The 26,450-nt window shown below is 45.7% G+C and overlaps 2 protein-coding genes across 3 annotated transcripts in view; both read right to left on the reverse strand.

Annotated features, from left to right (window-relative positions):
- Positions 1–208: 208 nt before the first annotated feature.
- On the reverse strand, positions 209–5,054 carry LOC108933725 (eukaryotic initiation factor 4A-III-like). The gene is made up of 12 exons (XM_018750966.2): positions 4,807–5,054; positions 4,167–4,239; positions 3,746–3,812; positions 3,432–3,494; positions 3,152–3,284; positions 2,948–3,028; positions 2,688–2,829; positions 2,456–2,594; positions 1,631–1,746; positions 1,216–1,323; positions 827–954; positions 209–414 (listed from the first exon to the last, which is right to left on the reverse strand). The coding sequence occupies exons 1-12, from the start codon at positions 4,958–4,960 to the stop codon at positions 398–400; spliced, it is 1,221 nt and encodes a 406-aa protein (XP_018606482.1). The 5' UTR covers positions 4,961–5,054; the 3' UTR covers positions 209–397.
- A 3,142-nt stretch (positions 5,055–8,196) lies between these two features.
- The window catches only part of LOC108933568 (serum response factor-like), a 36,687-nt gene continuing 18,433 nt past the window's right edge, over positions 8,197–26,450 (reverse strand). The window contains exons 3-8 of one of the 2 annotated variants that reach the window (XM_029259242.1): positions 18,541–18,811; positions 12,713–12,874; positions 11,671–11,790; positions 9,724–9,915; positions 9,023–9,099; positions 8,197–8,821 (exon numbers count right to left, since the gene is read on the reverse strand). In XM_029259242.1, coding sequence (XP_029115075.1) covers positions 8,726–8,821; positions 9,023–9,099; positions 9,724–9,915; positions 11,671–11,790; positions 12,713–12,874; positions 18,541–18,811 — 918 coding nt within the window. In that variant the 3' untranslated portion in view covers positions 8,197–8,725. The remainder of the gene's footprint in view (positions 8,822–9,022; positions 9,100–9,723; positions 9,916–11,670; positions 11,791–12,712; positions 12,875–18,540; positions 18,812–26,450) is intronic. The other variant, XM_029259243.1, reaches the window with a different exon arrangement.

The following is a 26,450-nucleotide window of genomic DNA, read 5'->3' on the forward strand; positions in this document are numbered from 1 at the left end:
AGTAATTGGCTTAAACAGCATTTATCAAGTCAATGGCTTTTAGTAAAAGCCCACAGGAATGGTCAAATGACAGAGGCACCTGCCTACCCATAACCCACTGCATAGGACCAGCAGCCCGCTAGACTCTATTCTGTCCGACATACAAACCTTGAAATGAACCGAACAGTCAATCTTACAGATCCTTTCATAAAAATAGCAGAATAAGAAATGACAAGCCCAGTGCTTTATTTACAAAAGTTCACCTCCAGCAGGCCATCACAGGGAAGATTACTCCAAAAGGGTTCTACGGGCCCTCAAAACAACTATGAAAAAATGAAGTTAAAACAAATTTTCATAAAAGTACAATATTTGTCCACACATTTGTTGTTAAAAGATCTTCACTGTTTCTTCCGGCACTTCAGATCAGGTCAGCAACTAGGAGGGAAAGAGTTCAATGATAAGATCAGTTCCAAGGTGCTTCAATTCAAACTGCTGCATCAGCAGAACATTAGTGGAGAAGGAAAACAAGCCTCATAACCTTTACTTCCAAACTATTTTTTCATCATGACTCTGACTCACTGTGGACACTAAAAACTAATATATGACAATTTTAAATGTAATATACTGTTTTCACTAGTAGAGTACAATTGTTTAATTTAGAAAGAACCTGGTAAAAGCATTTATTATCAATAGTACTGTAAGAATAATGGTAGATAAACTTGGATAAACTTTTTACAGTGGTCTGCCTGAATGTTAATGTGCTTGAACCACTTAATGTGTCCACAGAGTTCCAAGTATCTTTGGAGAGAAGACTGTGCTGAATGAGTACATTTAAACATGAAATTACCATTCATTGGCATTTCATCTATTTGTGTGGAGTAGTACTGTTCAATGTCACGAAGGATGCGAATGTCATCATTCTTCACAAAGTTGATGGCAACACCCTTGCGTCCATAGCGACCTGATCGGCCAATTCTGTGAGGAGAGGGGGTCAAAGTTAATGTCCTGCGGTTATTAAAAATTCCCTGAGAAAAGATTTCACTAAAAGCCAAAGTGATTTCCAGCCCAAGAACACAGGTGTAAATGAGCCGTTAGAAAAGCTCCTCTAACTTAAGCACCGTGTTGCCTAAAGCAACAGCCGTCATATTGCCATGGGGATGTGAAGTGCCAGATGAAGACAAGGAGCGATATAAACTGTCTTGAAACCTGCCATGACACATGGGTGCAAAGGGATACCTGTGAATGTACAACTCGCGGTTATTGGGCAGGTCGTAGTTGATGATGAGGGACACCTGTGGGACATCCAGGCCTCTGGCCCACACGTCTGTGGAGATGAGCACACGGCTGTAGGAGAGACACCGTGTCACCAGCATGAAGTGACAAACGCAGCTCAAATAAAGTATAACATGGCCAAAGGATTCCTTTCCACGGTATCCTCTGAAGACAGTTTGAGTGCTATTTGCATTTCAATGCAAATCTCTCTCACTGATCCTGAGGCATTGAGCTGCCGAAGTAGGCATTTCACATAAACAAGCTATACTCACACGCAACTTTACAATATGCATTACACTGTTAGAATTACATTACAATTAACAACACTGGGGAGGAATCAGGAATATATCCTCCTATATCCTCCCCACTCCTTGCACACCTGGCTCCAGATCTGAATTCCTTCATGATGGAATCCCTCTCCTTCTGGGGCATGTCTCCATGCATGGAGGACACAGTGAAGTTGGCTTCCCTCATTTTCTCCGTCAGCCAGTCCACCTGCAGACCAAAAGAAAACACTTCAGGCATGAGCATCGCAATCCTCACCACCTTCTCAAGCCTCGAGGACTTGTGTCAGGACATAAAAAAAAATGCTTCCGGGAACATTGCTACTTCTAACATTTTTGGATTTTCCCTCAGACCTAACTGGAAAGGATTTGACTGCTCTTATGAAACCCAACTTTCTTTTCATACATTATGCTGTCAGGTGTTAGAAATTCAAAATTATAACTGGGGTTCCACCAAATAGCCCAGTGATCTACTACTAGTGATCGCCTTTGGGTCACATTCCAATGGAGACGTCACCGCTGCCTCCTCATACAGACTATACTATAAAGGTCATGTGTTTATATTTAGCTTCTATGCTGTGCTGGAGAGAAAAGGGAGACGTGTGACAATATTATTAATTGTTAAATAGCTGATACCTTTGTCCAAGTCAGCTTACGTTTTGTACCATTAGCACCTTTACTGAAGGCAAGAACCTGGCGCAAAGGCTGTACAGCCAGAGGTGGGCTTTGACCAGGAAACCTCCACGGTACAAGGCAATACACCACACACGCACACACAGAGTAGAGTTAGAAAGCAGTTACTGGGGGAGAACAAGCTGTAGCCCAATAGAGCTGCACCACACGTGTAGGGTTTCACATACAGATCAACATCACACCAAATTCCAAATGAACATGTTAAACCAAGGAGACCAAAGACCAACCTTCCTCTTGGTGTTGCAGAAGATGACGGCCTGTGTGATGGTGAGCGTGTCGTACAGGTCGCACAGTGTGTCAAACTTCCATTCCTCCCTCTCCACAGCCACAAAGAACTGCTTGATGCCCTCAAGCGTCAACTCATCGCTGCAAGCACGTGTTCGACATTCAGCATCACCCTCGGCCAAAACAAATTTCATTTACCGTAGCGCCACTAATGAAACCTGCAGCAGTCCTTACCGCTTCACCAGGATGCGGATGGGGTCTGTCATGAACTTGTTGGTCATCTCCAGGATCTCGTGGGGCAGGGTAGCGCTGATGAGAACCACCTGTGTAGCAGGAGGCAGGTACCTGTACACATCGTAGATCTGCTCCTTGAAACCTGGTAAAGGGAAGCCATTTACAAAAAGCCACTCTGGAAAATTCATTTTACTTGCAAACAAGAACCATCTGGAATTTCCCTCAGTGTGGGCCAACCTTCAAACAACAAAGTATCTTACCTTTGTTCAACATTTCATCCGCCTCATCCAGAACAAGCATCTTGATAGCCCGGGTCCTCAAACTGCGTCTACGGATCATGTCTGAGGGGAAACAAGTTGGATACACCTGCTTCGTGGAAATCGCACAGTTTCAGCTCTGAACCTTAAAAGAAAGGTTCCACTCAGTACAAGGATTAAGGCAAGAGCTGTTGGCAAAATCCTCACCAAACACACGACCTGGAGTACCAGCCACGACATGCTGACCATAATCCAGCTTCCTGATATCTTCTCCTACATTTGTCCCTCCAATGCAGGAATGGCACTGGACATTCATGAAGTCACCCAAAGCCAGGAGTACCTGATGGGCGGACAAAAAAAAGTCCCAAAATGCAAACGAGTAATGAATGTGGGAGAGGCAGTACAGAAGTTACAAGGAGTCGACAAAAACTGTGCTCTCATTGTGCCCATTTAGGAATCAAATGCTGCACAAGCTGGAAAGACATACCTTCTGGATTTGACCAGCCAATTCTCTGGTTGGTGCCAAAATAAGAGCTTGGGTTTCTCGAACCTACAACATATTTTAAGTGCAAATTTTATCACATTAAATAAGTACAAAGTTTGTCTACCAAGCAACAAATGAGCCATTTATACATTTACATTTGTACATTTAAAGTTACCTACCATCTATGTTTCAAGGCTGGGCTAGCTCTACTGCTTTCTTCTTTTTTTTACATTATTTTTTCAAATAATCACTTTCCATTTTTTTATTATTTACTAAACTAAGACATAAAAAAATAATAATTTAAAATGAGTTACTACCTGGATATCCAAGCACTGGAGCACTGAGATACAGAAGGTGGCAGTCTTCCCTGTGCCAGACTGAGACCTGGAATAAACAATCAGTTCAATGTGTTTTTATTCAATGGCATTGACAATGCTTTTCTGATCAAATCGACACAAACCTCTAAACAACTGACCACACATGGCTGACACACAAAGTGACACTAAAACAAAGCAATGAATGAGACAGTGAGCAGAAGGCACTTTACTAGTGAACTGAGAAAAACAACAACAAAGAGGTGGAAAAAGCCTCCCAGGTGAAGAAAATGGTACAAAAGTAAGCCTGAGTCCACATCGGGGAACATGAGTTTTTTTTTGTTTTTTTTTTTTTTAAAAAAAACATACTTTTTAAAGACTAGGGGACTGTGGAATAAAGAGAAATGCAGTGCTGTTTACTTACTGTGCGATCACATCCCTGCCCTTGATGATCTGTTTAATGGCTCTCTGCTGGATTGCAGACGGTTTCTCAAAGCCTGGAGGATCAGGTGTAGCAGAAAATTAAATTATGTATCAAATACATCACCTGGACGCATTTATTTAAATTCTCGGAAATAATAATACGAGCAGCAGCAGCAGCAACCGTACGTGTCCGGCGCTCGTGTTATCATATGAACATGATGATCATTCGAAACAAGACGGGTTCCTGTGCACTACAGACCGACACAAGGTAAACTAAGAGTAATGGACCGATTCGATACCACACAGCAGGCTTCTACGTCCTCGAGTCGAAAACGCGAACAACGCAACACAACGCCAACGCCGGCCGTCTGTAAGTCAGTGTTTACTTCAGGGGTAAAAAAAAGCCACGGCAGATATTAACAGAAGTCGACGAGCTCAGTCGTCAACCTGAATATAACTAAGTATTCGTCCGCCAGTTCGGCAATGTTGAAGTTACTCTATAGTAATTTTAACATCTCGTGTTAATACAGCTAGACGAGGCCCGCAAACGCCCTGGACGAAGCTCCGTCCGCGAATCATTCTGCGCTCCGCTAAACTCCGCCATTTGCGGCCTGCTGCGCGCTGCCGGACCGCGGCCTCACCGTACGCGTAGATCCCGCGGAGCAGGTCCTCTCGCAGGCCCATTGTGTCGAACGTAGGGGTAACGTCCACCTCCTCGCTGGTCTCAAACTCTACTTTGGTCATATCTTCATCCTTCAGGAGACGCTTTTTCACCGGTACCGTGGCCGCCGCCATAGCTATCGCGTAGAGAATCGCAAGAACCCGAGGTACTGGGAGCTGAGCAGAAGCTACCGCTACAAGCCACCGGCGAGAATCCAAAGACGCGTGCGCTGCCTTGCTGACGTATTAAACATGCGACGCCACGATCACTGAGCTCCATCTCCTTCCAGCGTCCAGGCCCCAATGTATTGAGTAGCAGTGACCCCTAGGGGAGAGGAGGACTGTTCGACAGTCTACGATGTTCGGAATTACGCTGAAATCATACATATTAAAACACACACACCGTGCCGCCACACAGTAGTAAATAATCAACAGCCGTAACACCGTGGATATACATTGAAATAACGTGTCCAAACTTGATATGCTGCTCAAACTTAAAAGTCAAACAGAGCAGTGTATAACGACGTACAACTCCCTCCCTACATGTCAGGAGGATTTTGTACTTGAAAATTTTCCCGCCATTTTCCCCATGAGTTCAAAGTGAGTGTGGGCCTGTTAACACACTAGTGCTTAAGAACATTGAAAACACTTCATGTGACTCAAAGTAACTTCATTGCTTGCATATTTTTTTCTGCTGCTTTACCCACCTTTGCTCCTCAGGAATGTATTTTCTACAGAAAATGAAACAAAAGTGTTAAATGTTTTCATTCATATGCAATCCAGTACAACGGTGGCCTTACCAGTGCAGCAAATGTGCAGTAAAGTGGTTCCTCCACATATGATCATTTCCAAAGAGAAAACTTACAACACACAAGGCTCACAAACCAAGAGGAGACAAGTGCTTCACATTTAACACTTTTATTTAAAAAAAAAAAAAAAAAAAAAAAAAAATCTCTGTACAGAGTTACCGTGTTACATACATCAACTCCTCAGACAATCTCTGGAAGTTTGTAAAAACAAAAGTACAAAATACTTTTTCCTTATGTTACCACATATAACAAGACATATGGTGTACATTCCATTTCAAATTGTCAAGGTTTGTGGTGTATCTGCTTATAATGTGGGGGGGGGGGGGGGGGGGGGGGGGCTTGAACAAAATCCTCAGGCCTTAAAATAACCAAATTCTGCCGATGAACAGATTTTAAACTTCCGCTGAATTTTTAAGACAGAAAAAACGAAATCCTTCTCTGTAATGCTTACACATGGTGTAAAGCATCCAAGGTACAAGCCACAACAAATGAAAGGAGACCGTTGAAGCGGCCAAGCCTGCATTCCACACCCTCACACACAGCTGGGAAAAAGAAAGAGTAAAACACAAAGGGTATGTACAGTATCCCCAGCCCTGCCCCCTTCATATGCAGACACACCAAATTCAAGATATAAAAATATTTTTAAAATAACATTTTGATTTCAAGGCCTTTTCTTCTTTTAAATCTGGGTCCCCAGAATAGAAAAACTAGAACGAACATTTGTACACAGACTGTTCCTCCTACAGTTATTGTACCTGAAATTAAATGATAGAGGCATTGACGCTGTAGAAATTAAAAATGGCACTGTGTGGCTGCTAGGATGCCCTTGCGACCCTCTCAGTGCAGGTACATTCAGAAGCAGTGGTTTACATTCCAGGCGGTTCGCTCCAGTGCTGCCCGTGGGGGGCGTCCCGGTGCCGACAGCCGAAGTGCTCGCGAGCGCCGTCTCAGCGCTTCAGTCCTTTTTCCATGAGCCTGAACCGAGTTGCAAGTCCAATGCGTTACACAGGCATGGAAATGAATGCAACAGCTTTACAGCAGGGAGAGGGGTTCGAGTCAATCCATAGTTTGCAATCCCTCAACGTTTGACGCTTAAGGCTGAATCCCCTTAAAGCCAAACGTGGTGCTGACATCAGAAATCCATCAGTACATTATTGCATATATGAAATTTGATACAAGTAACTTTTCATAGTAAGCAGGAAAATGGCAGCAAGGGAGTAAATCAGAATTTACCCAGAGAATCTCTACAGCAGTGAAAGTACCAAAACGTCTCGTCTCTCGGGAACCAGAAGTTGAAAGGCGGGAAGAGGAGAATGCTTCACTTGACAGTTCAGAAATGAACCATCTTGTGCTTGAACAGCTCACTGGGAGGCAAACACGCATTCCACTACCGTCAGCCTCCGTGACAAGGAGCTCCTCCCTTCTAAAGGGGAACGTCGGCGGGACAAGGTAGAATGTACTCACTGGGGGTAATATTTCAGCCGCAAAGAGGCGCCAAGAGTTCTGATACACAAAGGGTGTGTTCAGTGTCATAAACCAATATGCAACATTAACATGTGGTTTCGGTTCAGGACGGGGATACGAAGGTCAGTAGTTAGTTACCCAACTGCACTAAACTCTTCAGTAAAATACAAAGTACAGGGACAAGGCCCACAGCGTATATTCAAGGTGGCTCCTTCCAAGCGGGTCTGTGACGGACGTTCTCCATCCTCCTGGTGGTCTGCTGTAACGTTCGGTCCAACAGTACTGACCAAAAGTTCTCGTGTGTTTTTAGGCAGCCTGGCTGCAGCTCTGTGGCGTAAAATCACTGTGTGTGTGTGTGTGTGTGTGTGTGTGTGTGTGTGTGTGTCCCCTCACCAGGGGTTAGATGTACCGGACACACTTCTTACAACGTGTGTACTGCACCCTCTATCAGTATCAACCAGAAGACTTCCCAATACAGCAGTTTGGGAAAAATCGCCCAAACAAACCACTTCCTGTCAAGAAACATATTTAAGGGAACAGAATCAATGACTTGTCAACTTATCCAAATGGCAATGTGTGACTCCACGCACATTTTGAACTCCGATTTCTAGATGAATTTCCGGAATACACGTACGACAGCTCTGGGCAGAATGTATTCATTCCTACGCAAACACACGTTTGCTTCCTCCAGTCAAAGTACCGATGCAGTTGGTGTGTTAACGTAGTACGCTGTAGTATTTGGAAGGCCCCGGAGAGCGAATGCCCAGTTCCACGTACGGTCAGTCGTCAGTCTGTCACTTGGCAAGATACTACTGTTCTAGCACACAGAGTCATGGCTGTACACACTCAGTCGGGACCCAAAAAAACCCCACTGAACAAATTTCCCGTCATTTGCTAATCAGTACTGTCACATCCACCCCATGACCAACTGTGCAGTGACACTTGTATACACCACTTCAACCACATTGCCAGCAGAACGCATAGATGCTCACACAGGAGGGGACCATCCCAAACTAGCAGTAGTCCAAGTTTGTGAAGAGGAGGGGGGGAAACAAAAAACAAAACAAAACAAAAAACTCAGATTTGTCCTGGCCCTCCTTCCCCATGAATGTATACATATTAACATGTCATTTGTTACATTAGTTTGCATACATGTTCCATATTATGAACTTCATTTCACTTTCACTCACATAGAAAGATTTTTAAAAAAGCCACATGCCAATGCACAAACAGCATTAATATGAACTCTGTGCTTAAAAAGCACATGAATGTTTCCATACTCAACCGATTCCCATTCTTATTAACACATACGCGCACGTATTATACACATGAAGGTCTCTTTGGCTAAAAGTTGAAGCCGTGGCAACTGTGGTGTGTGTGCATGTCACACAAAACATTGCAATATTGAAACACACAAAGACATTCTCAAGTGTGGAACACCTCCATGAGATGGAGAGCCATAAGGGCACCCCCTCTCCTCTGTGCTCTCACTGATACACACACATACACACACAAACTCCAATGATATGTACAAAAAGGCTGTGACAAGGCATCAATAAATAGGGCTGGCAGTCTATCCACGTGCCATCTGCGTTCCCTGGGTGTTTCCTGGGGAGCCCAACCACTGTCAGTCACTCTTGCCGCCGTGGGGGGCGTCCAGGTTGACCACCTGTAGCTCCGTGAGGTTGGTACTGCTGCCTCCGGTCTGCTGGCCGATCACCATCTGCGAGACAGGACCACGTGGGTTAAACTGTGCGAACCTCTCGAGAATACTTTTCTAAAGCAACACACTAAGTATGAAGGACAAGTCAGCGATGGGACAGTATGACCTGGAGGTCAGACACAGAGAGCATGCAGGACCCAGCCGACCGGTCCATCAAACCGGCGACTGTGGGTTTTGCGTTTGTGACGACACGCTGCGTACAGGGTGTAGCTGCACCGCCGAGACGGGGATCTGCACCGCTCCGGAGGGGGCCGTGAGGAACACCTGAGGAATGGCACCTGAGGAGACAACACAGCAGAGATGGCTGTTAGACCGATACCCACGATGCAAGCGCGGGAGAGGGGAACGCGCACAGCGAGTAGGCCTGACGCACACGGGATACGTATTCAACGTCTTTCACTGGTTGGACTACGAGGCAGTTCTCACAGGGACAAGCGACTCGCTGCATTCCACAGCAACCGAGTCGAGTTACTAGGAAGTTATTGCAATTCGTGGAACTAAAGGAGGTACTGAGTGAGAGCGAGTCCCGCTGAAGCTAGACGGCTCCCGAATTAGAGGCGGCCCTGATCCGGCTGGTGCGTTTCCAAACATAGGGATCCACAGTCAATATTCCTGTGTGGTTGTCCATAGGACAGGCACACGTTACATTTTAACCTGTCCGGTCAGATTTTGTACCCCTCCTCTTTCTGAACATATCAAAAAGATAAAAATAAGAGAATGTCCAGGTCTGAAATATCCTTATAAACTGGAAGCAAAGTGAGGCCATCAGGGCATCATGTGACGAGAAGAATCCTTACAAAGAGGCTCCAATAAGAAAGTACCTAAAGAGGCAAGATGAGGCCACTTAATTTTTTTTGACAAAACCAGCTGCTTTCAGCGGTCGTCTGTGGAGAAATGCTCACCTGTGTCCGGAGGCTGTGTGTGCGACACCTGCATGCCGGGGCCTGCCTGGGGGAAGGCGTTGAGCACAGCCAGGCCACCGTCAGCCAGCGTAGGCGTGGGGGCGTACATCACCGCGTGCGGACTGGGGTACATCATGTGGCCCGCCATGGACGTGGGCACCGATGACGTGACGATGGTTGCCGGGAGACTCACTGTAACCAAGGCATGCGAGAGGTGCGTCAAACGTCGACGACGTGTCGTTCCACAATGGCCGAATTCTTTGATGAAGCTCAAAACATCCTTCGCATCGCAATGGCATCGTGGGACTCCACTCTGGCCAAACAATCCCAGTTTGTCCTTGTCAAGGCCCAGGTTATGAAGCAGTTATAATGAAAATGATGCTAACAGGTTGGAAAGAGCTCACCAACAGACTGGCAGCAGCCCCCAATTTAAATCTATAGCAACAACAGTGACTCAAACCCAGATCCTTCGGGGCCAAGGACAGCAGCTCGAACCGCTCCACTACATTAAACACACTTCTAGCTCAAGGTTAGTGGGTGTTAAAATAAAAATGGGACATTATCTGGTCATCAGGGGTTGGAACCTTTTCATGTAACATTTCCACGAGAAACATAGTACCACCCAGCCGGTTATTTTAAAAGTAGTACATATTTGGGTAAATGATATGGACAATTTGGGGGACAGCCTGGTGGTACAGCACCGGCAGCACTGGTGCCTCAACTCTCGCACCATGGGTTCAAGCAAGGCTCAGTCTACGTGGAGTTTACTTGGTATCCACGTGTTCCCCAAGTGTTTCCTCCTACAGGTCAGAGACGTAGCGCAACAAATTATTTCACTTAAAACTCAGTCACTTCATGGTGTGGAGTTTCCACAGTTAATCCCAGGTCCAAAAACAGAGAGAAAGAAAAAGTACTGCTTGTTGCTATAGAAACAAGTGTCACATTTGAAGCTTCCACATCACACTATGGGTGAATCCCCCCATTACATATGTAAATTTGTATTGTTATTCAAAAACACTGCTCTTTTTTCAACCACAATGCTGCCTAAAAATCAATCATGTTCTGGGGGTGGACTAAATAACAAAAACATCACATGAAACTCACTTTGAATGAAATCACGCTTAGGAGAGCAACAATTCTTTCAAGTCAATAAGCTGAACGTCAACTACCAATGTCGACCAGCTGAAAAAAAGGAAAAAAAAAGGAAAAAAAAAGGCTGACATTAAACACGACGAAGTTACTAATACGCGAGTTTGTGAAGCAACGCAAAACCACTACCGGGGTTCAAAAGAGGTCCGTATCCAAATTGCAGGTGCATCACCACAAAAACATCAACAATAATCACTACAGTAAGTGGGAATGGACAACATCTTTAAAGTATACACATAAGAAGAGAGGAACAGTGCCCAGGAGTGTGAGCCCACCAGTAAAGAGACACTTGGAAACAATTGCTGATACATACAGAGCAGATTTAAAACCTTAGCATGGATCTGAACCCAATCTCAAAACTGTACAGTGGCAGTGGGGAAAAGGATAAAAAGTGGAAGGAGGGGAGGATACACCAAAGCCACACTTATGGCTACTGCATTGGTATGTTTATTTCATTTCAGGCAGGAAATAGAGTTGGAGTGTGCGAAAAGACAGACAACAGAGAGAAGAAAAAGAAAGTGCGCTTCATGTTCCCTCCACAGTGTGGCGTGTCAGTGACACACTGGTGAAAATGCAAGCAAACATCAATACGATACATTTGTATACAATGCACATTTTTTGCCTTTTTAGCTATTCTATTATAAACACTATTTTGAATAATTAGTCCAATTATATTCTTGGTATGCTTATGGGAGAAGAAAAAAAGATTCATAAAGATGGATTAAAAAACTTAATTCCTAAAAAGGGGCTGTCACTTTTGACAGGGTCACCAAGGAGAGGGCGGCTGCACGTGCTCACCTGTGGAGCTGCTGGAGGCCTGGGACAACTCCGCGGTGCTGTCGGACGTGCTGACGGGGGCGCTCTGCTGTGTGCCGGGGTGCACCTGGATGGCCTGGAGGGGCTGCGGCACAGCTCCGCCTATGAAATGCATGGAACATGACATGTTGCACCTCTTGTGTTGTCCACGCAGGCACTCCTTCCATCTCTTTACACCCCCCACGGCTCATCTGCACACCCAGCTGGTACCTGCCACTCTCACAACTAGCTGAATTAATATACTTCATTTCTATTGGATCACATGATAATACTGTCACACACACACCTATATAATTTCTCAAATTAGAAACTTATGATTTCTACGTGTCGCCCTCCAACAAGTTCAAACTAACAATTATGGCCCTTGGTTTATTTAAAAAACACCCCACATATGGACACCCCTGTCCCACAGGAGGATGTCTGGGAATTGTCCCTTGAAGCCGGACAGAGAAACACCGGTTCCAATTGACTACTTCCAATGATCCTGGTTAACAAAGAGGCTAAAGAAGAAACACGACCCACCAGGTCCACGGCTAAACACCCCTGTTCTAGAGGAATGGGGACAGGCTGAATTAATGTGTCTACAAGGTCAAAGACAGACTACCTTCATTAGAGAACGAATTAAGTTCTGCCTTACAGCTCTCTCAATTCATTTCCTTCCCTCGCCAACATGCACTGTGAGGTCTCCTCTACAGGGTTGTACCGACCCTCTCCTCGTCTCACCCAGCACAGGTTTCACTCAGTGCATTCTTTCATGGTCTGATGTTCCTCTTTCACTTTCAAGGCACGTCACCTCTCGAAACATCAGGCTGACACAGCCATGACTCAACATGCTGTGACATGTGACATGTGTCTATTCTGCCTGACGTGGGATACGACACCACCTGCAAGGCTCGCTCCGACAAAGCCCCAGAAGCAGATCGTGGCATAAGCACCCGCTCCCACCTAGACAAAAAGCTGCCCTGCTGGAGCCCACCCCAAAGTAGATCCGCACAGCGAGCCCCACCCGCACACAGACACCGACCTGCGAGCGAGACGGCGGCGGGGAAGCGGAAGACGGCCTGATGGCCCTGCTGCGTCTGGGCAGCAGTGGTGATGGTCTGAGCCTGCTGACCTTGGATGGCCAGCGAGTGTGGTTGCAGCTGGCTCAGAGGAATGGTGGGTGTGCCAGGAGGAAGAGGTGTGCCTGCGGGACACACACACACACAAAGTCAGGCCAGCCCCTGCGCTTCAGAACTGTGTGCGTGCATAGAACCTGCACTGTCACAAGCTCTACACCCATGGCTACCATGATGCCAACCATTTCTACCCCAAGCAGGCTCTCTTGCTAAGTACTGAAGCATGTGTTGGATTTAATCTGCGTACATCTTCAAAAATGTGGGAGCAGGGCATGCAAAAACCCACACAGCCACCCTGCGCTACACACTATGCAGTGTGACACAGGTTGCTATGACGACGACACGAGGCGCGCCTTTCCGTGTCTCACGGATGCTGTAGTTACAGTAATGTCGAACGCTAGAGACGTCGGCAGCACGTGTCGACTCCCTGAAAAGTGCTCACAGAGCCAGATAAGTAGCCAGAGAACAGGCCAATGTGGTTCCCAATCGGTGCCATTTCACGGGTCCCTAAACCAATGATAATTTGTTGCATAACTGCATCTTAACAAATAACAAACATACTGTCATACTTCATAGTTGACTCAACTTGCACTGGAAAGTTGGAAATTCCTTGGCGCCTACAAATCACTGCCGTACGCAGGATGTGCCGTCTCTAGGTCACAAAGGCACAAAGTGCAAGACAGAAAAATGTAACTGAGCTCTACACAGACTTGATCTGCAGAAACCCCAAGAGGAAGTTATATCCAGAAAAATATAGGTATTTAGATAATATATTGTAAAAAGGAGGTTAGTAATAACATTACAATAATTCTACTAAAGTAAATTTTAGCAAAAAAGGAAAAAGGCAATTTCTGGCCTTAATACTTTTCCTCAAGAATATATGCATTTATCATTGACCTTTTAAATATTTACATATTTTATGTTTTAGTCTTAAAGGGAATCAAGTCTTTCTGCCACATGACGTGTGGATTTCATTGGCTGCTGTCAGCCATCAGTCATTCATTTATTCACACTGAATGGTTTTAAGTGGCTGTTCTTGAAACCAATCAATATTTTGTATTGCGTTTCATCCCACCTTAACTGACAACCTAGATTATTTAGGTTCAAGAACTCTGGGGAGGACTGTGTTTAAGAATTTCCTTGTATTGTGACAGATGAATTGTATGCTCAAAAGGCCTTTTTATTTCCGAACAGTTATGCACCGAGTAATTCCAATTTTATGAAGTCTATGAACTAACAAATGGCATTCTGCATACATGCTCTTAAGCTGTTAGCACCAAGTTAAATGTTCCTAGCACTAATACCTTTATTCTAGGAATAAGAAGTCCAGTCTTACTGGAATGGGGTTCACTGAACCATTCAACAAACCTTTAACAGAATGTTTGATTTGTCCCACTCTATCGATTTGTTAAACCGCAACCCAAATCATTTTTTTGATTGAGTTACGGAAGATAGTTTGAGTACACTTCCATACTTACGGTCTATACCTGAAGTTCCCTCTGCAAATACGCAGATGAAGGAAGAAGAAATTTTCTAAAATATCTCAGTGCTTTGTGATCACACCTGTGTCATTTTAACCTTCTGCTGTTTGTTTGTGGATGTATTTGTAATTTTTGTGTGTACCGTTTCCCCCTCCATTCTGCCTAAATCTTTCATATAATGCAGGCTGCTTATGAGAATTTGGAGTTAAGCACAAATGTTGTTTGTACCCAAAAATTTGCATAATGAGCTGTCAATTGTTCTAAGACATGCGTTACGAGGACACACACTTCAATACAAAACGTGCGCCTCGATGGCCTTCCACCAGACAGTTATTTCTCCCCACGATTCATGAATTCTCCCGCACATTTGCTAAGAGGACTTTTCTCCTCTAAAAAATGTGAAAGAGAATTCCAAAAAAAAACTACAAAAGAGTACGTCTAACTTGATTTATTCTATCGCAAATGATACCTTGTAAATAAGTCAGCGGAGAGCGATTACAGTAATTACGAGAATTGCCTGGTTCAGCGCTATAATGATATTCTTTATTTATATACTGCATTTAAAAGCAGCTTCTGAAAGCACATTACAATAATGTAGAAGCCCATATTCGATCTCACAGACCAGGAGCTGCGAGGGACCCGCTGTGCCACTGTGCCGCCCAGAATACAACAGGATAGAATACGAGAGAAAAAATAAAACCTTAACAGTACTATGAATGATGAGAGGGTATACAAGAAGGAAAAACAATTCTGACATATAGGCAATCGTGAACAAGTGTTAGACCGCCTGCCTCGTCACACACTGGCTTTGCATCTGTCACGGAAGGAAGGTTCACACACACACACACACACACACACACACACACACCGCAGCTCGTTTCCTCCGACTGCTGAGATTTTGGGCTCCCTTAGCGCTCCGCCATCCCTTCCATTGGTTTCTCGTAGGTCCAAACAAACTTTGCTTGAATCCACCACCCTCCCTTCCCCAATGTGTGAGAATGTGTGTCTTGACATAACTTTAATGTTCAAGCACAGTTGCACAACCAAGTCGTTTGGAGGTAAACGTGTCAGTTGCAATTTTGATATTGCCGACTTAGCCGATTACATTTTTTCTGTGTTTAAAGAATGAACCAGGAATTGTGCTGGTCTGGTATGTAAGTGTGTACCAGATGTCCAGGCAGTGGGAACTGGGATGGACCAGCTGAATGCCATCTAGACAAACACGTACTGCCTTGCCGCAAACCGCAAACTCCTGGCTGTTGCTTTCGGTGCTGACACACACGTACCGCATTGTACCACATGCTACTACCTTGACAGTAAAACAGGTGGATCCTGTGGATGAGGAATGAATTATCCCTTTTTTCCCCCCCCCTCCATTTAAATGAAAAACAGTGAAGAGTTTTTTTTCAGAGAGTTCGATCTACGAGCAGATCTTCAGGAACAAAATTATGGCTGCGAAACAAGGGAAGCCTATAGCACCTTTAGTCTAACGTTATTAGTTTACTTATAATTACTAGTGGGCAGATCCGAGTGAACATCAATTCGGATCGTGATGATGAATTAAGATCATGAGCTTAATTTATGTGTATTGATATGTTATAAAGGCTTCAAACTGCGCCAACCCTGCACTGGACAAGCAGCTATCGACAGTGATTGAGCTATATTACTGTGGTCCTGTATTTGTCTTGTTTTTATTACTTTATGTAGCTCTATCTAATTTAATTACAATTTAACTGGAACAGCTGGAAGTGTAGTGGTTAGATGTCTTTCTTTAATCAAACACACACTGGGTCACTATCACAATTGCAAGTAAATATTAGCAATGGAAAATAACGGTTCTCAAGCGCAATCAATTTCCATTGTCCATGTCTGGATAAGTATGAAACAGTTGTCATTCAGACCTGACTATTATAATTTTACCTGGCAAGAGAGAATTCATCACTAGGATCCTCTGTATATAAAGAATTATACCAATACAGACCACAAATTAGTTAAGAATAATTTAAAAAAATGAATACATTAACTTGTACAAAAAGGAAAAAAGTGACAATTTCAATGCAACTATGAATACACTGATTTTCTCTTTAAGACAATATTCCAACACATTAAAATGCAACAGCCCATAATTGCATGAACACAGAGTAATCCTTTTAACTTGGAACTCATTTTAATTCATTTTTAAACTTAACAGGAAACAATCTGTCCTGTTGTCAGACAAGTAGAATAAGTGACTCAATGAGACAGTGAGAAGGAAAGATGAATGAAAATTAAAGAAAAAGCAATGGGGGCACAGAAATACAAATCCAAACTGTCAACCAAACGAGCTTCTTCAGAAAACCTGTTCACCACCTCTATTTACAGGTGCAGGACCAGGAGCACACTGCCTTCACCCAACACTAAGCATCCCTACCAAAGGTCGCAAGTTCAAATCCCACCTCCAACTGCAATACCCTTGAGCAAGGTACTTATCCTGAATTGCGCCAGTAAAGTTACCCAGCTGTATAAATGGGTAAGTAATTGGGACCTGGCAAAAACTGTAAGCATAAAACATTGCAAGAGTCATTTGTGGAGAAAAGCATCAGCTAAATGAATAAACAAATGTAGGACCACAATGCTTCTACTAACAGAGCAGATCCCATTTATTTTCTTAAAATATGGACCTAATGATAATTTCAGTACGGCAGCACGCAGCCCAGGTCTCCTCAGCAAGAGCCACATGTGGTAACACTTGGTAGCATCCCTCATTTCCTCCTCCCAATCATTCCTCTCCACACTGGAGGTCAACTGAAGGGTTTTTTTTTTTTTGCTCTCCGCTTCCTTCCTGGACCATCATCTTCAATAGATTAAGATCACTGCTTCACACAGTAAACCACGGATTCCCCAATAATGATCCCGGGGAATCCCTCATGCACGCACACACAGCTCACTCCAAGTTGCTAAATACAAAATGAGATCAGTTTTATCCATTATGGTATACATTTTAAACATTTAGATTGTTTTTATGTAGAACAAATTCTTGCATTTCATTACCCTTTCTCCACTGAAATTAACGCATGCTAATGAACTGCTACATTTTAGTTGTCAGAAATTAACAAAACAGAGAGCGAATGGTGTTTCTAATTCTTAGATGGGTGAGAATGACACCATGGGGAGAGACCCTACGGGGAGAGACCCCACAACAAGACCAAAGTGACTCAGTGTGCCTGCCCTTTTCGAAACCCACAAAAACAGGAGTGCAGGTTTGATTTGGGGTCAACTGATCAGGTTATATCTCATAGGAGCGTACGCAAATTGACAACACACCCAGGTATCCTACACAAAACAACAACTCATTATGAGCACATGTTGTATCCACCTCATTGCAATTATTCATTTAACTGACACTTTTCTCCAAAGCGACTTAATGTCAAGCTACTCACAGCTATTTCCCCTTTTATACACGTTGGAAATTCTACTGGAGCAATTTTAGGGTAAACTTACTCAAGGGTACTACAGCTGGCGGTGGGATTCGAACTGGCAGCCTTTGGATCCAAAGGCAGTGGTTCCAACCATCAGCTGCCCCATTTTACAGTGAGTTGTGCTGTAATAAGTGTTTTCATTACACAATTAGGATACGCCACCATGAATAAATGAAGAAACGTAGTTTACATAACACAAAGTTGCGAGGGCGATTTGGAAATGACACAATGTTGCGCCAGCTCAAGGTGTGGGATGCTCAGTCAGCGCCACGTACTTTCGCACTGCGTGCTTTTTACTTCATGTTCAATTCTGACCTGCTCCATTAGAGTAGGCCAAAGGGACAAGTGTTAAGGAGAGTTCCGGTGGCCCAAAAGGACATTATAAAAGAAAGGAAGGGTCATAACCCAAGAACAAGCTGATTTTCATAAAGCGATACAACAATTAAGTGTCTTCAAACTACACACTCATTCATTGTACTCCAGCACATTATCATTTGCTTACAATAGTTTGTGTTTGGCAAGCGTTACACACTACAAAATTCTGACTAGGTGGTGATCACTGTGTTCGACGTGCCCTATGCCAAATCCACTCCCGCCCCCCTCCCGATATAACGTGGGAGTGCGACGCTTCGTAGGAACGCATCTGTGACACTGCAGAGAAAGCGCTGCGTCTGACACGCAGAAATAGGAGTGCAGGTGAAGGGATGCCATAACGATAAGCCCTCGATAAACTACACCTTTCCTGCCCATTGCTCAAAAACACGTCAGCAGTGGAGAGCTTTCCCCAATGCTTACCTGACATGAGAGTGAAGCCGCTGGGCAGCTGCATGACGCTCCCGGAACCGCCTGCGGCCTTCAGCACAGTGCCGTTAGCGCTGGCCATGCTGTTGGTGTTGGCGCCTGCCGAGATGGGCCAGCACGTGGTCATGGGGAACGAGGGACCGCCGACGGCAGCCTGCGCCGCACCCGACGTGGTGGTGGCGGCGCTCCCTGCTGCAACTCCTGGCTGAGTGCTGCTCGTGGTTCCCGGAAGGCTGGCCACCGTGAAGGTGGGCTTCTGGGGATCCTAGGAGGGGTGGAGGGGAAACGAGCACACTTAAGAAATGGGTTGACAAACCACACGAAGTGCGCCGACCCCTAAACGGGCAGCGTTCCGTCAGGCCGGAAGAGAAATAAGCAGAACTGAAGGGCAGAGAGGCCAATGGACCCCTGCAGTGGCATCTGTGTGTGTGTGTGTGTGTTTGAGACCCTGTCACACAACAGCAGGTGCTCTGCAGAGGTGACGGGGCCTTCTATTTCCAGAAACAGCTTCTGCGGAGGTGTGTGTGTGTACACAGAACTCCAAAAGCATTTCATGTGCCATTGTGACCACATATTTGAGGGGGGAAAAATGACAAACTATGGGGACGAAAGGCAGAAGTCTGCATCACTCAGTATTTTCAGTCACAATTCATCAACTATTTTTAAACTGTAGGCTGTTTTCTATACAGAGAAAAACAAAAAGGAACTAGAAAATTGGTTCCAGCACTGTTTTACCAGGCAGGTGTGTTTGACCTGGCGACTCATGCACGCACACGCACACAGAGCAGTGTCTAATTGGGGGGACTGCAGTGCTGCTGTGTGGCAGAACAGTGTGTGAGTGCAGTAAAGCTGACAAAAGTGCCTGGTGAAAAACCCAGAAGGAACCCATCAGTGTACACTGGCCTTTATTCATTTATCTCACGCTTTTCTCCAAAGCAACAATGATTTACCCATTTATGCAGCTCGGTAATCATTACTGGAGCAACTCAGGATAAGTACCTTACTCAAGGGTACGACAGAGCAGGAGATGGGATTTGAACCCAGGTCCTTTGATGCAAAGGCAGCAGTTCCAACTACTGCAAAAACATGAATTCAAACTTTTTCCTAATTTATCTCATTTAAAATGCAGAAGATCCAGAAATGTATTAGGACAAAAGTTGACAAAAAAGTTGTAGGTATCAGTTCTAAAAGTCTCACAAAGACACCGGGAGGATAATTGAGAAATAACGCAACATTCAAATGTGGTGCAGAAGTGTTTTCGTCGTTACATGTTGCCATGACAACAGTCCACCCAGACAGTGACTTTACACAAAGATTGTGTTGAGTCTGGACCAGTCGTCATCTCCCTAAATACATACACGTATTGTGACGTGTCAGCCAACGGGGCTCTGAAAATGATGTTACGCTGCGGAGTACGAGTGGAGACGGTACGCAAGAGGCGAGTCGCGACACCAAAAGTTGGCTGTATGGACGAAAGCGGCTAAGACATCAAAAGTAGCTATTCATTCACGTGCGTGTGCTGCAGACAGCGAGCGTCGAAGCTGTAACGCATTCTTTCAGAGGCTGAGGCCCTGTGTGTACGCTCAAACACATGGGTACCGCCGTCACACAAAGGCACGTTAGTGTAGGTGGGTGTGATCAATGCTCCCTCTCTCTCTACCACACACACACACACACACACACACACACACACCTCCCCCCCAAGTGGTGTGGCCAAAAGCTGTCCTTTCTCCAAATATAGTGCTGTCCACTTTGGGCTATTTACAGGCACTCTGAAGCAGCATTGGCTCACGGTTTAGAACCAAAACACGACAGCTACACTTCTCACCATTTATGCACAAGCACACTTTTGTGTAAACATGTTTTTTTTTTTCTCCCCCCCGAGCTTTCTTGTTCCTTAACAAGTACATTTAATTGCACATATGGTCTACACTATGTATGGCAAGACACCCCCCCCCACCCCCCCCACCTCCGATAAAGCGCACAGCCCTCCCAACAGCCCTGTCCGTGCTGTCCCAAACCTCGCATGGGAACTCGAGCCAGTCTGCGACCCTTTCGCCACCACTGGAAACACCCCAAAACACAGCGAAGAAGAACCTGCCGCACTCCAAAACACACTGCTGCGAGCTGCTTGCGTAAGTACGACTCAGAGACAGGACACACACAGGTTGCCTGCACCCGCACGTCCACCTTCTTCCGACAGCTGTAGGTGGGGCGTGTGGTGCCCCCTTGTGGAGGGTGGAGGTCCAACACAGGGCTGAACAACCATTTGGTGGCATGTACAGTGCCAGCAATGGGGGGGTACCAAGAGATGGCTGCACTCCATCGCATGCTTCCTGGACTGACACTTGTCATATCAATGGCAACAAATATCCACACACACACACACACACACACACACACACACACACACACACACACACACACACACACACTTACAGGCCTAAGCAAGTACACAGATTTAAAAAAAGGGGGCAACATTTTAAGGAAAATGTGAGGGACTATATAGCTGTATCGCTATAGTTGGCCTGTGGCGTAGCGGTTACAGCTGTTGCTTTTGGACCCAAATGTCACAGGTTTGAATCGCCTCTGGCTGTGGGACTCTTGAGCAAGGTACTTACCCTAAAGTGCTCCAGGAAAAATTACTCAGCTGTATAAATGGGTAAATAACTAAGTATCTTAACACAAGTCGCTTTAGAGAAAAGCATGAGCTACATGAGTAAATGTAAGAAAACGTAAACCTGTCTTTATACAACAGGCTTTCTACTCAGCACAATTGTTGCCGTTACTTGACCATTTTACCTGGGTTTTTATTCTGTACAACATGACCGTATGTATTTGACATTGAGATGATGATAACGGACAGCTCAGTTGTGTCACTTTAGTTATTTTCTGGCTAAATCTAGTGTATTAACCGCTACATTACCCAGAAAATAATGATTACTAGCAACCAAGCAGGATTCAAATGGTCAGGTTGGAGTCCTTTGCACAGACACTGGACAGAGAGAGACACGGGTGTCCCTGTTAATTTCGGTGTAAAGACAGAACACAGAAAGCATTTCTCAGGAACGTTTCACCGCACCTTGGCAAACCACACCAGCGTGTTAAGTGCAAGTTACGCATTTGATGGACCGTATTATTTCACATTTTTTCAGTTGGGAGCGTTGAACTCTGCTCCACGGGGCGACGTGCGCGCCGCACGTACCTCAAACGGCTGGAGGACCACGGGAAGCAGAGCGCCCTCAAGCCGGATCCTGCAGTAGTACGGGGAGAGGTCCTGGCACATCTCGGCCAAGCGCGCAGACAGCTGGACGGAAACCCGAACCCCCCGGGAGGGCACATTAACCCCCTCCACAGCAAGGTCGAGCGCAGAATGGGAGGGGAGCAGGACAACTCTGGAGGACGGAGTTTGACCAAAGGCAAACTGCAACACCTTCCAGATGCTACTCCTAATCTGACCAAATACATTTCTAAAATCTTATATGATCATATTTGCAGCAGGGTACAGCAGGCGGTGTAGTGGACAGAGCCTTGCACTCAAAGGACCCAGGTTTGAATCTCCCCTCCTGCTCTAGTACCTTTGAGCGAGGTATTTACCCTGAACTGATACAGTAGAAATTACACATCTGTATAAAAATGTGTAAATCACTGTAAGGAACTTAATAAGGTGCTCCCCTCTAGGTGAGAGAAATCACTTGGCCATAATGCTGTTGCACAGAGCTGCACTGAAATCAGCCAGCAGCGAGCAATGACCCGGAAGAGAAGTGCAAGAGACCGCGTGGAAACAGAAATGCTCAAGGCAGTGTTCTGTGCAGCGGTACGGCGATCTCCAGGCACTGGTTCTGCGCGTGGCAGTTTGAGGCAAACCCTCAGGGGTTAAAGCCCAAAGTGTGGGGGAACAGCTGGCCTCCATTGTGCGGGCAGCGCTGTCCCATTCGCTGGCTCTCGTTTCAAGGCCCGTCACTTGGCCGGCCGCGCGGAATTCACAGCTCCGCTTGGGACGGCTAAAAAAGGCAAGGCAGTCCAATTCGGGGAGGCGCCGTCGCCACCGGCCATCACGCCGTCCCATCGCTGCAGCGAAAAAGCTCTCCGCCTGGCCCACAAATCACAGGGGTTCACACCCCTCGCTCCCATGCCGATACCTCCCACAGAGCCAGTTTGGGCTCAGCCTTGTGATAAGAGCACGTATTGCTGTCAAGTTGCTTTGCTTTATCTGAGCGACACTCACTTGTTGGGCGTGCAGTGCCGCCGCCTGTCTGAGCGCCGTGAACGGTCGAGAGCCCACAAGACTAGCTACAAGACCAATCTGCGCCCCACTTAGGAGCTGCTCACCTTCACGCAACTGTTGTCTTTCACACAGGCAGCAAGAGCAGCTCCATGGTAACAACCTCTATAAGCTTTGACTCCATGCTAAGTTATTTTTATAGAGCGCTGAGGAAAGTTACTGTAAAAGATCCAGTATTACAGTTATAACTAAGTTAACCGCAGAGCAAGCCAGCTGGCAGCCGAGGAAAGGAAAACATAAAACTCCCACAACAAAGAAAAAGGAGGAAAAATAAACCTCCAGGGATCCAAGTACCCGTGGCTGCCCACCCATCCTGGGCACTGGAATGGTGACAGCAAACCCGTGTAGCCATTTCCAGCACGGGGAGGGAAGAGGAAAAAAAAAAAAAAAAAGAAGATTTAAACCGTACAATTACCAAGACTGTGCTATTGTCAATGGAAGCCAAAATTTGTTGCCTAGGTACAAGGCTGCTGCAGACCACTGGACAGTAATACAGAGATCACATTTCTTAAAACAAGCTTTTCATGTGCTGAAAGGATTGCGCGAATGGAGTGAAGCCACCTCTCAGGCTAAAAACGGACCGCAAATGCCCAGGTCCATTTGCGCCACCTAGTGTCGGGGCAACCGCTGCAGACAGTAGGCGTGTGCCCGAATCACAGTGCTTATTGGTCCTCGGTTTGTCTCCCCACTTCACGTGTGGTTTGAGATATGGCATCACCAGCACACTAAAATTCTTTGACCACGACACAGCTGTGAGGTCTGGGTAGAGACGGAGGACCAGCCAGGACCGCATTGCTAAGCGCGCGTGCCATCGGGACGGGGCGTCATGACACGGAACATCATGACGTTACAAGCGTGTTAGATACTTTTGCAAAAGCTGCACGTTTGCCTAATGTTGGCCTTAATGCAGCTCCTAAGTAATGACCTTTTCTGAGTTTAAATATAAATAAATTACTGAAACCATATCCACGTTCTCCTACACACGTGGAAAAGTCCACCGTGTTGTCCTCACGGCACCCCTCTCATGCCGCATTTCACAAGTGGGGTCCAAGTACAGTCCAACAGAGTCAGTGCTGAGCAGCACCTGTCAGACCTCCAGACCACTTGGGGGGGGGAAGGATTGCCCTGCTGCAGAATAATAATAAAAAAAAACCACACGACAAACAAAACTGGCACAGCAGTTTTACGATAAAACTGTCAACGCTATAGTGCAGATCTGACACAAACCTAAAATCAAGTTCTGCAAAGAATTCTCTTTTGCGGCATCTGCAAAGTTTACTTCGGACACAACATGGGTGACAACAAAAACCGCTACGAAGGCTTATAAAAATACACATCAATTTTGTAAAACAGGGTTACTACCTAGCAGAACAGCAATTTTACTTCTTACATGGTCATTTCACTTCCAGAGCAGGTATTTTACACACTGCCTACCATGTCTTTTACTCTACAAACACTGTGCTTTTCCATAACAGGCCGACTACTGTATACACTTATGACAACCTGAATCGATCGCAACCCTTGATTAACTGAAACATCAACGACAACAGCAGATTCAATACTGATTCAATACACAGCATTCAGTTGACGCTCATCTCCAAAGCAACATACAACTGATGTACCAATTTATACAACAGGGTGATTTTTACTGCATCCATTCAGTGCCAGTTCCTTGCTCAAAGGTACTACAGTAGCAGGAGGTTAAAAAAAAAGTTAAAAAAAAATCAAACATTTGTTCCCAACACTGCATAGCACCTCTAGAAGCGGCGTGTGAATTGCAGAGCAAAGGACAGTGCGACGGGTCCTGTGAGCTTTATTTCTTCACATCAAACACTCATGAGCCACATTATGAAAATGTCGCCAGCCAGGGTATATTCCATCTCATGCCCTACACTCCCAATATAGGCTACGGACCTCTGCGACTCTGCGCTGGATAAACGGTTGTTCATAACTGATGAATTAATAAAAACATAAAACTTTAAAAACAAGGCACAAATAATTACTTTATCAGTGATATTGTACTTTGGGATTATTATAACGGGGGGGGGGCAGGGTGGTATGGTGGGTTTGACCGGTCCCTGCTGCGGGTCTGGGGTTCGAGTCCTGCTTGAGGTGCGTTGTGGGGGATTGCCCCCCCCCCCCCCCGGCCTTGTGTCGTGTTGTCTGGTTAGGCTCCGGCTTGCCGCAACCCCACTCGGGACAAGTGGTTGTAGAGTGCGAGTGTGTATTAATAACAACACATAAAATTCCTTTTTTTTTTTTTTTAAAAACTATATTTTAATTTTAGTTGACATCTTTCCCAGGGGACTGATTATTTCCTAAGAACAGCAGTAATCCGACCCTCTGACAACAGCGATCTGCCTAACAGGGTGATTTCATGGAACAAATTAGCCCCATTACGCGAGGAACGGGAGAGCGTACCAAGACGCGTACGTACGTTTCTGCAAGGTGGGAGGCCAAAATATACCAAAAAAAGTGCAGGTAGGTGACTTGGCATTGGGGACTGCAGAGCGACCGGCTAAACTGGAGTCAGACGGGCGCTGCGCCGTAGCGTATCGCGCACGCGGCTTGCAGGCATTGCTGTGCTCCACTCGGTACAAAACACCCCGTGTCCATGGCTGCAGCAGCAGAAACACTTCCAGGGTTTTAATCCTGCTTTAAAGACATTGCTGGAGTGAACTGAGAACCTTAACAGTCGCCAATGCCACATGGACATTTCCAGCACACGCAAGATTGGTCAGCCACGCGACAGCCCACACGGCACCGACGGCCCAACGCCGTGCCGCGAAGGCCACGGAACTGCCCACGTTCCTCCGAAGACCGCTTTCGCGGCTCTGCCTCCATCTCTTCCGCAAGCAACAAGCCGTAACGCAAGAGCTTGCGGCCGCAGCCGAACACCTTCTTGTATGTCCTGCACACCACTGACAGCATAGAATAAATTCCAGCAGGGGGCACAGTGCTTAGAGCCGCTGCGGGTTCGAACACCATCTCCTGCGGTAGTACCCTCGAGCAAGGTCCTGCCCCTAAACTGCTTGAGTTAAGTCACCCAGCTGTATAAATGGGTAAATAATTGTAAGAAGGTAAACACTAAGTCGCTTTATAAAAAAATTAAAAAAAAAAAAAGGCATCAGCTAAATGACCACATGTAAGAGGGCAGAACACTTCACCAGAAACCTGCGGTTACAAGGCACATCAACAGCAGTTGACCCAATGCCACTGCTACAATCAGCGATGAAAAGCTTGTGTTGCATTTTTTCTACCAAAGCAGGCTGATTTATGACCGAAGACTGAGCCCTTCCATGTGCCTGTCACTTTTAAAGCCATAGACCTCAGAGGTGGACAAAGGAGGACCCAATGGAGAGCACATCGCAACGGCTGAGCGGAGACTCCAAACTCACCCGTGATAAATCAAAAGCAGACATCCACCGAACGAATGTGAGCAAATGCTGGAAACGAACCACACGGGGCAGCAGGGAGCCAGAGAACACGACAGTTCCGTTTCAAAGTTTCCGAAATCGCTTTTGCAACACTGCGTTAACGGCTGCGTGATTCAAATGTTCGAATTAAAACTTTATTCCTCCCCTCTCAGTCCAGGACACAATAGCATTCAGTTTCCAAA

The sequence above is a fragment of the Scleropages formosus genome, chromosome 16 (assembly GCF_900964775.1).
Source record: "Scleropages formosus chromosome 16, fSclFor1.1, whole genome shotgun sequence".
Classification (NCBI taxonomy): Eukaryota; Metazoa; Chordata; class Actinopteri; order Osteoglossiformes; family Osteoglossidae; genus Scleropages; species Scleropages formosus.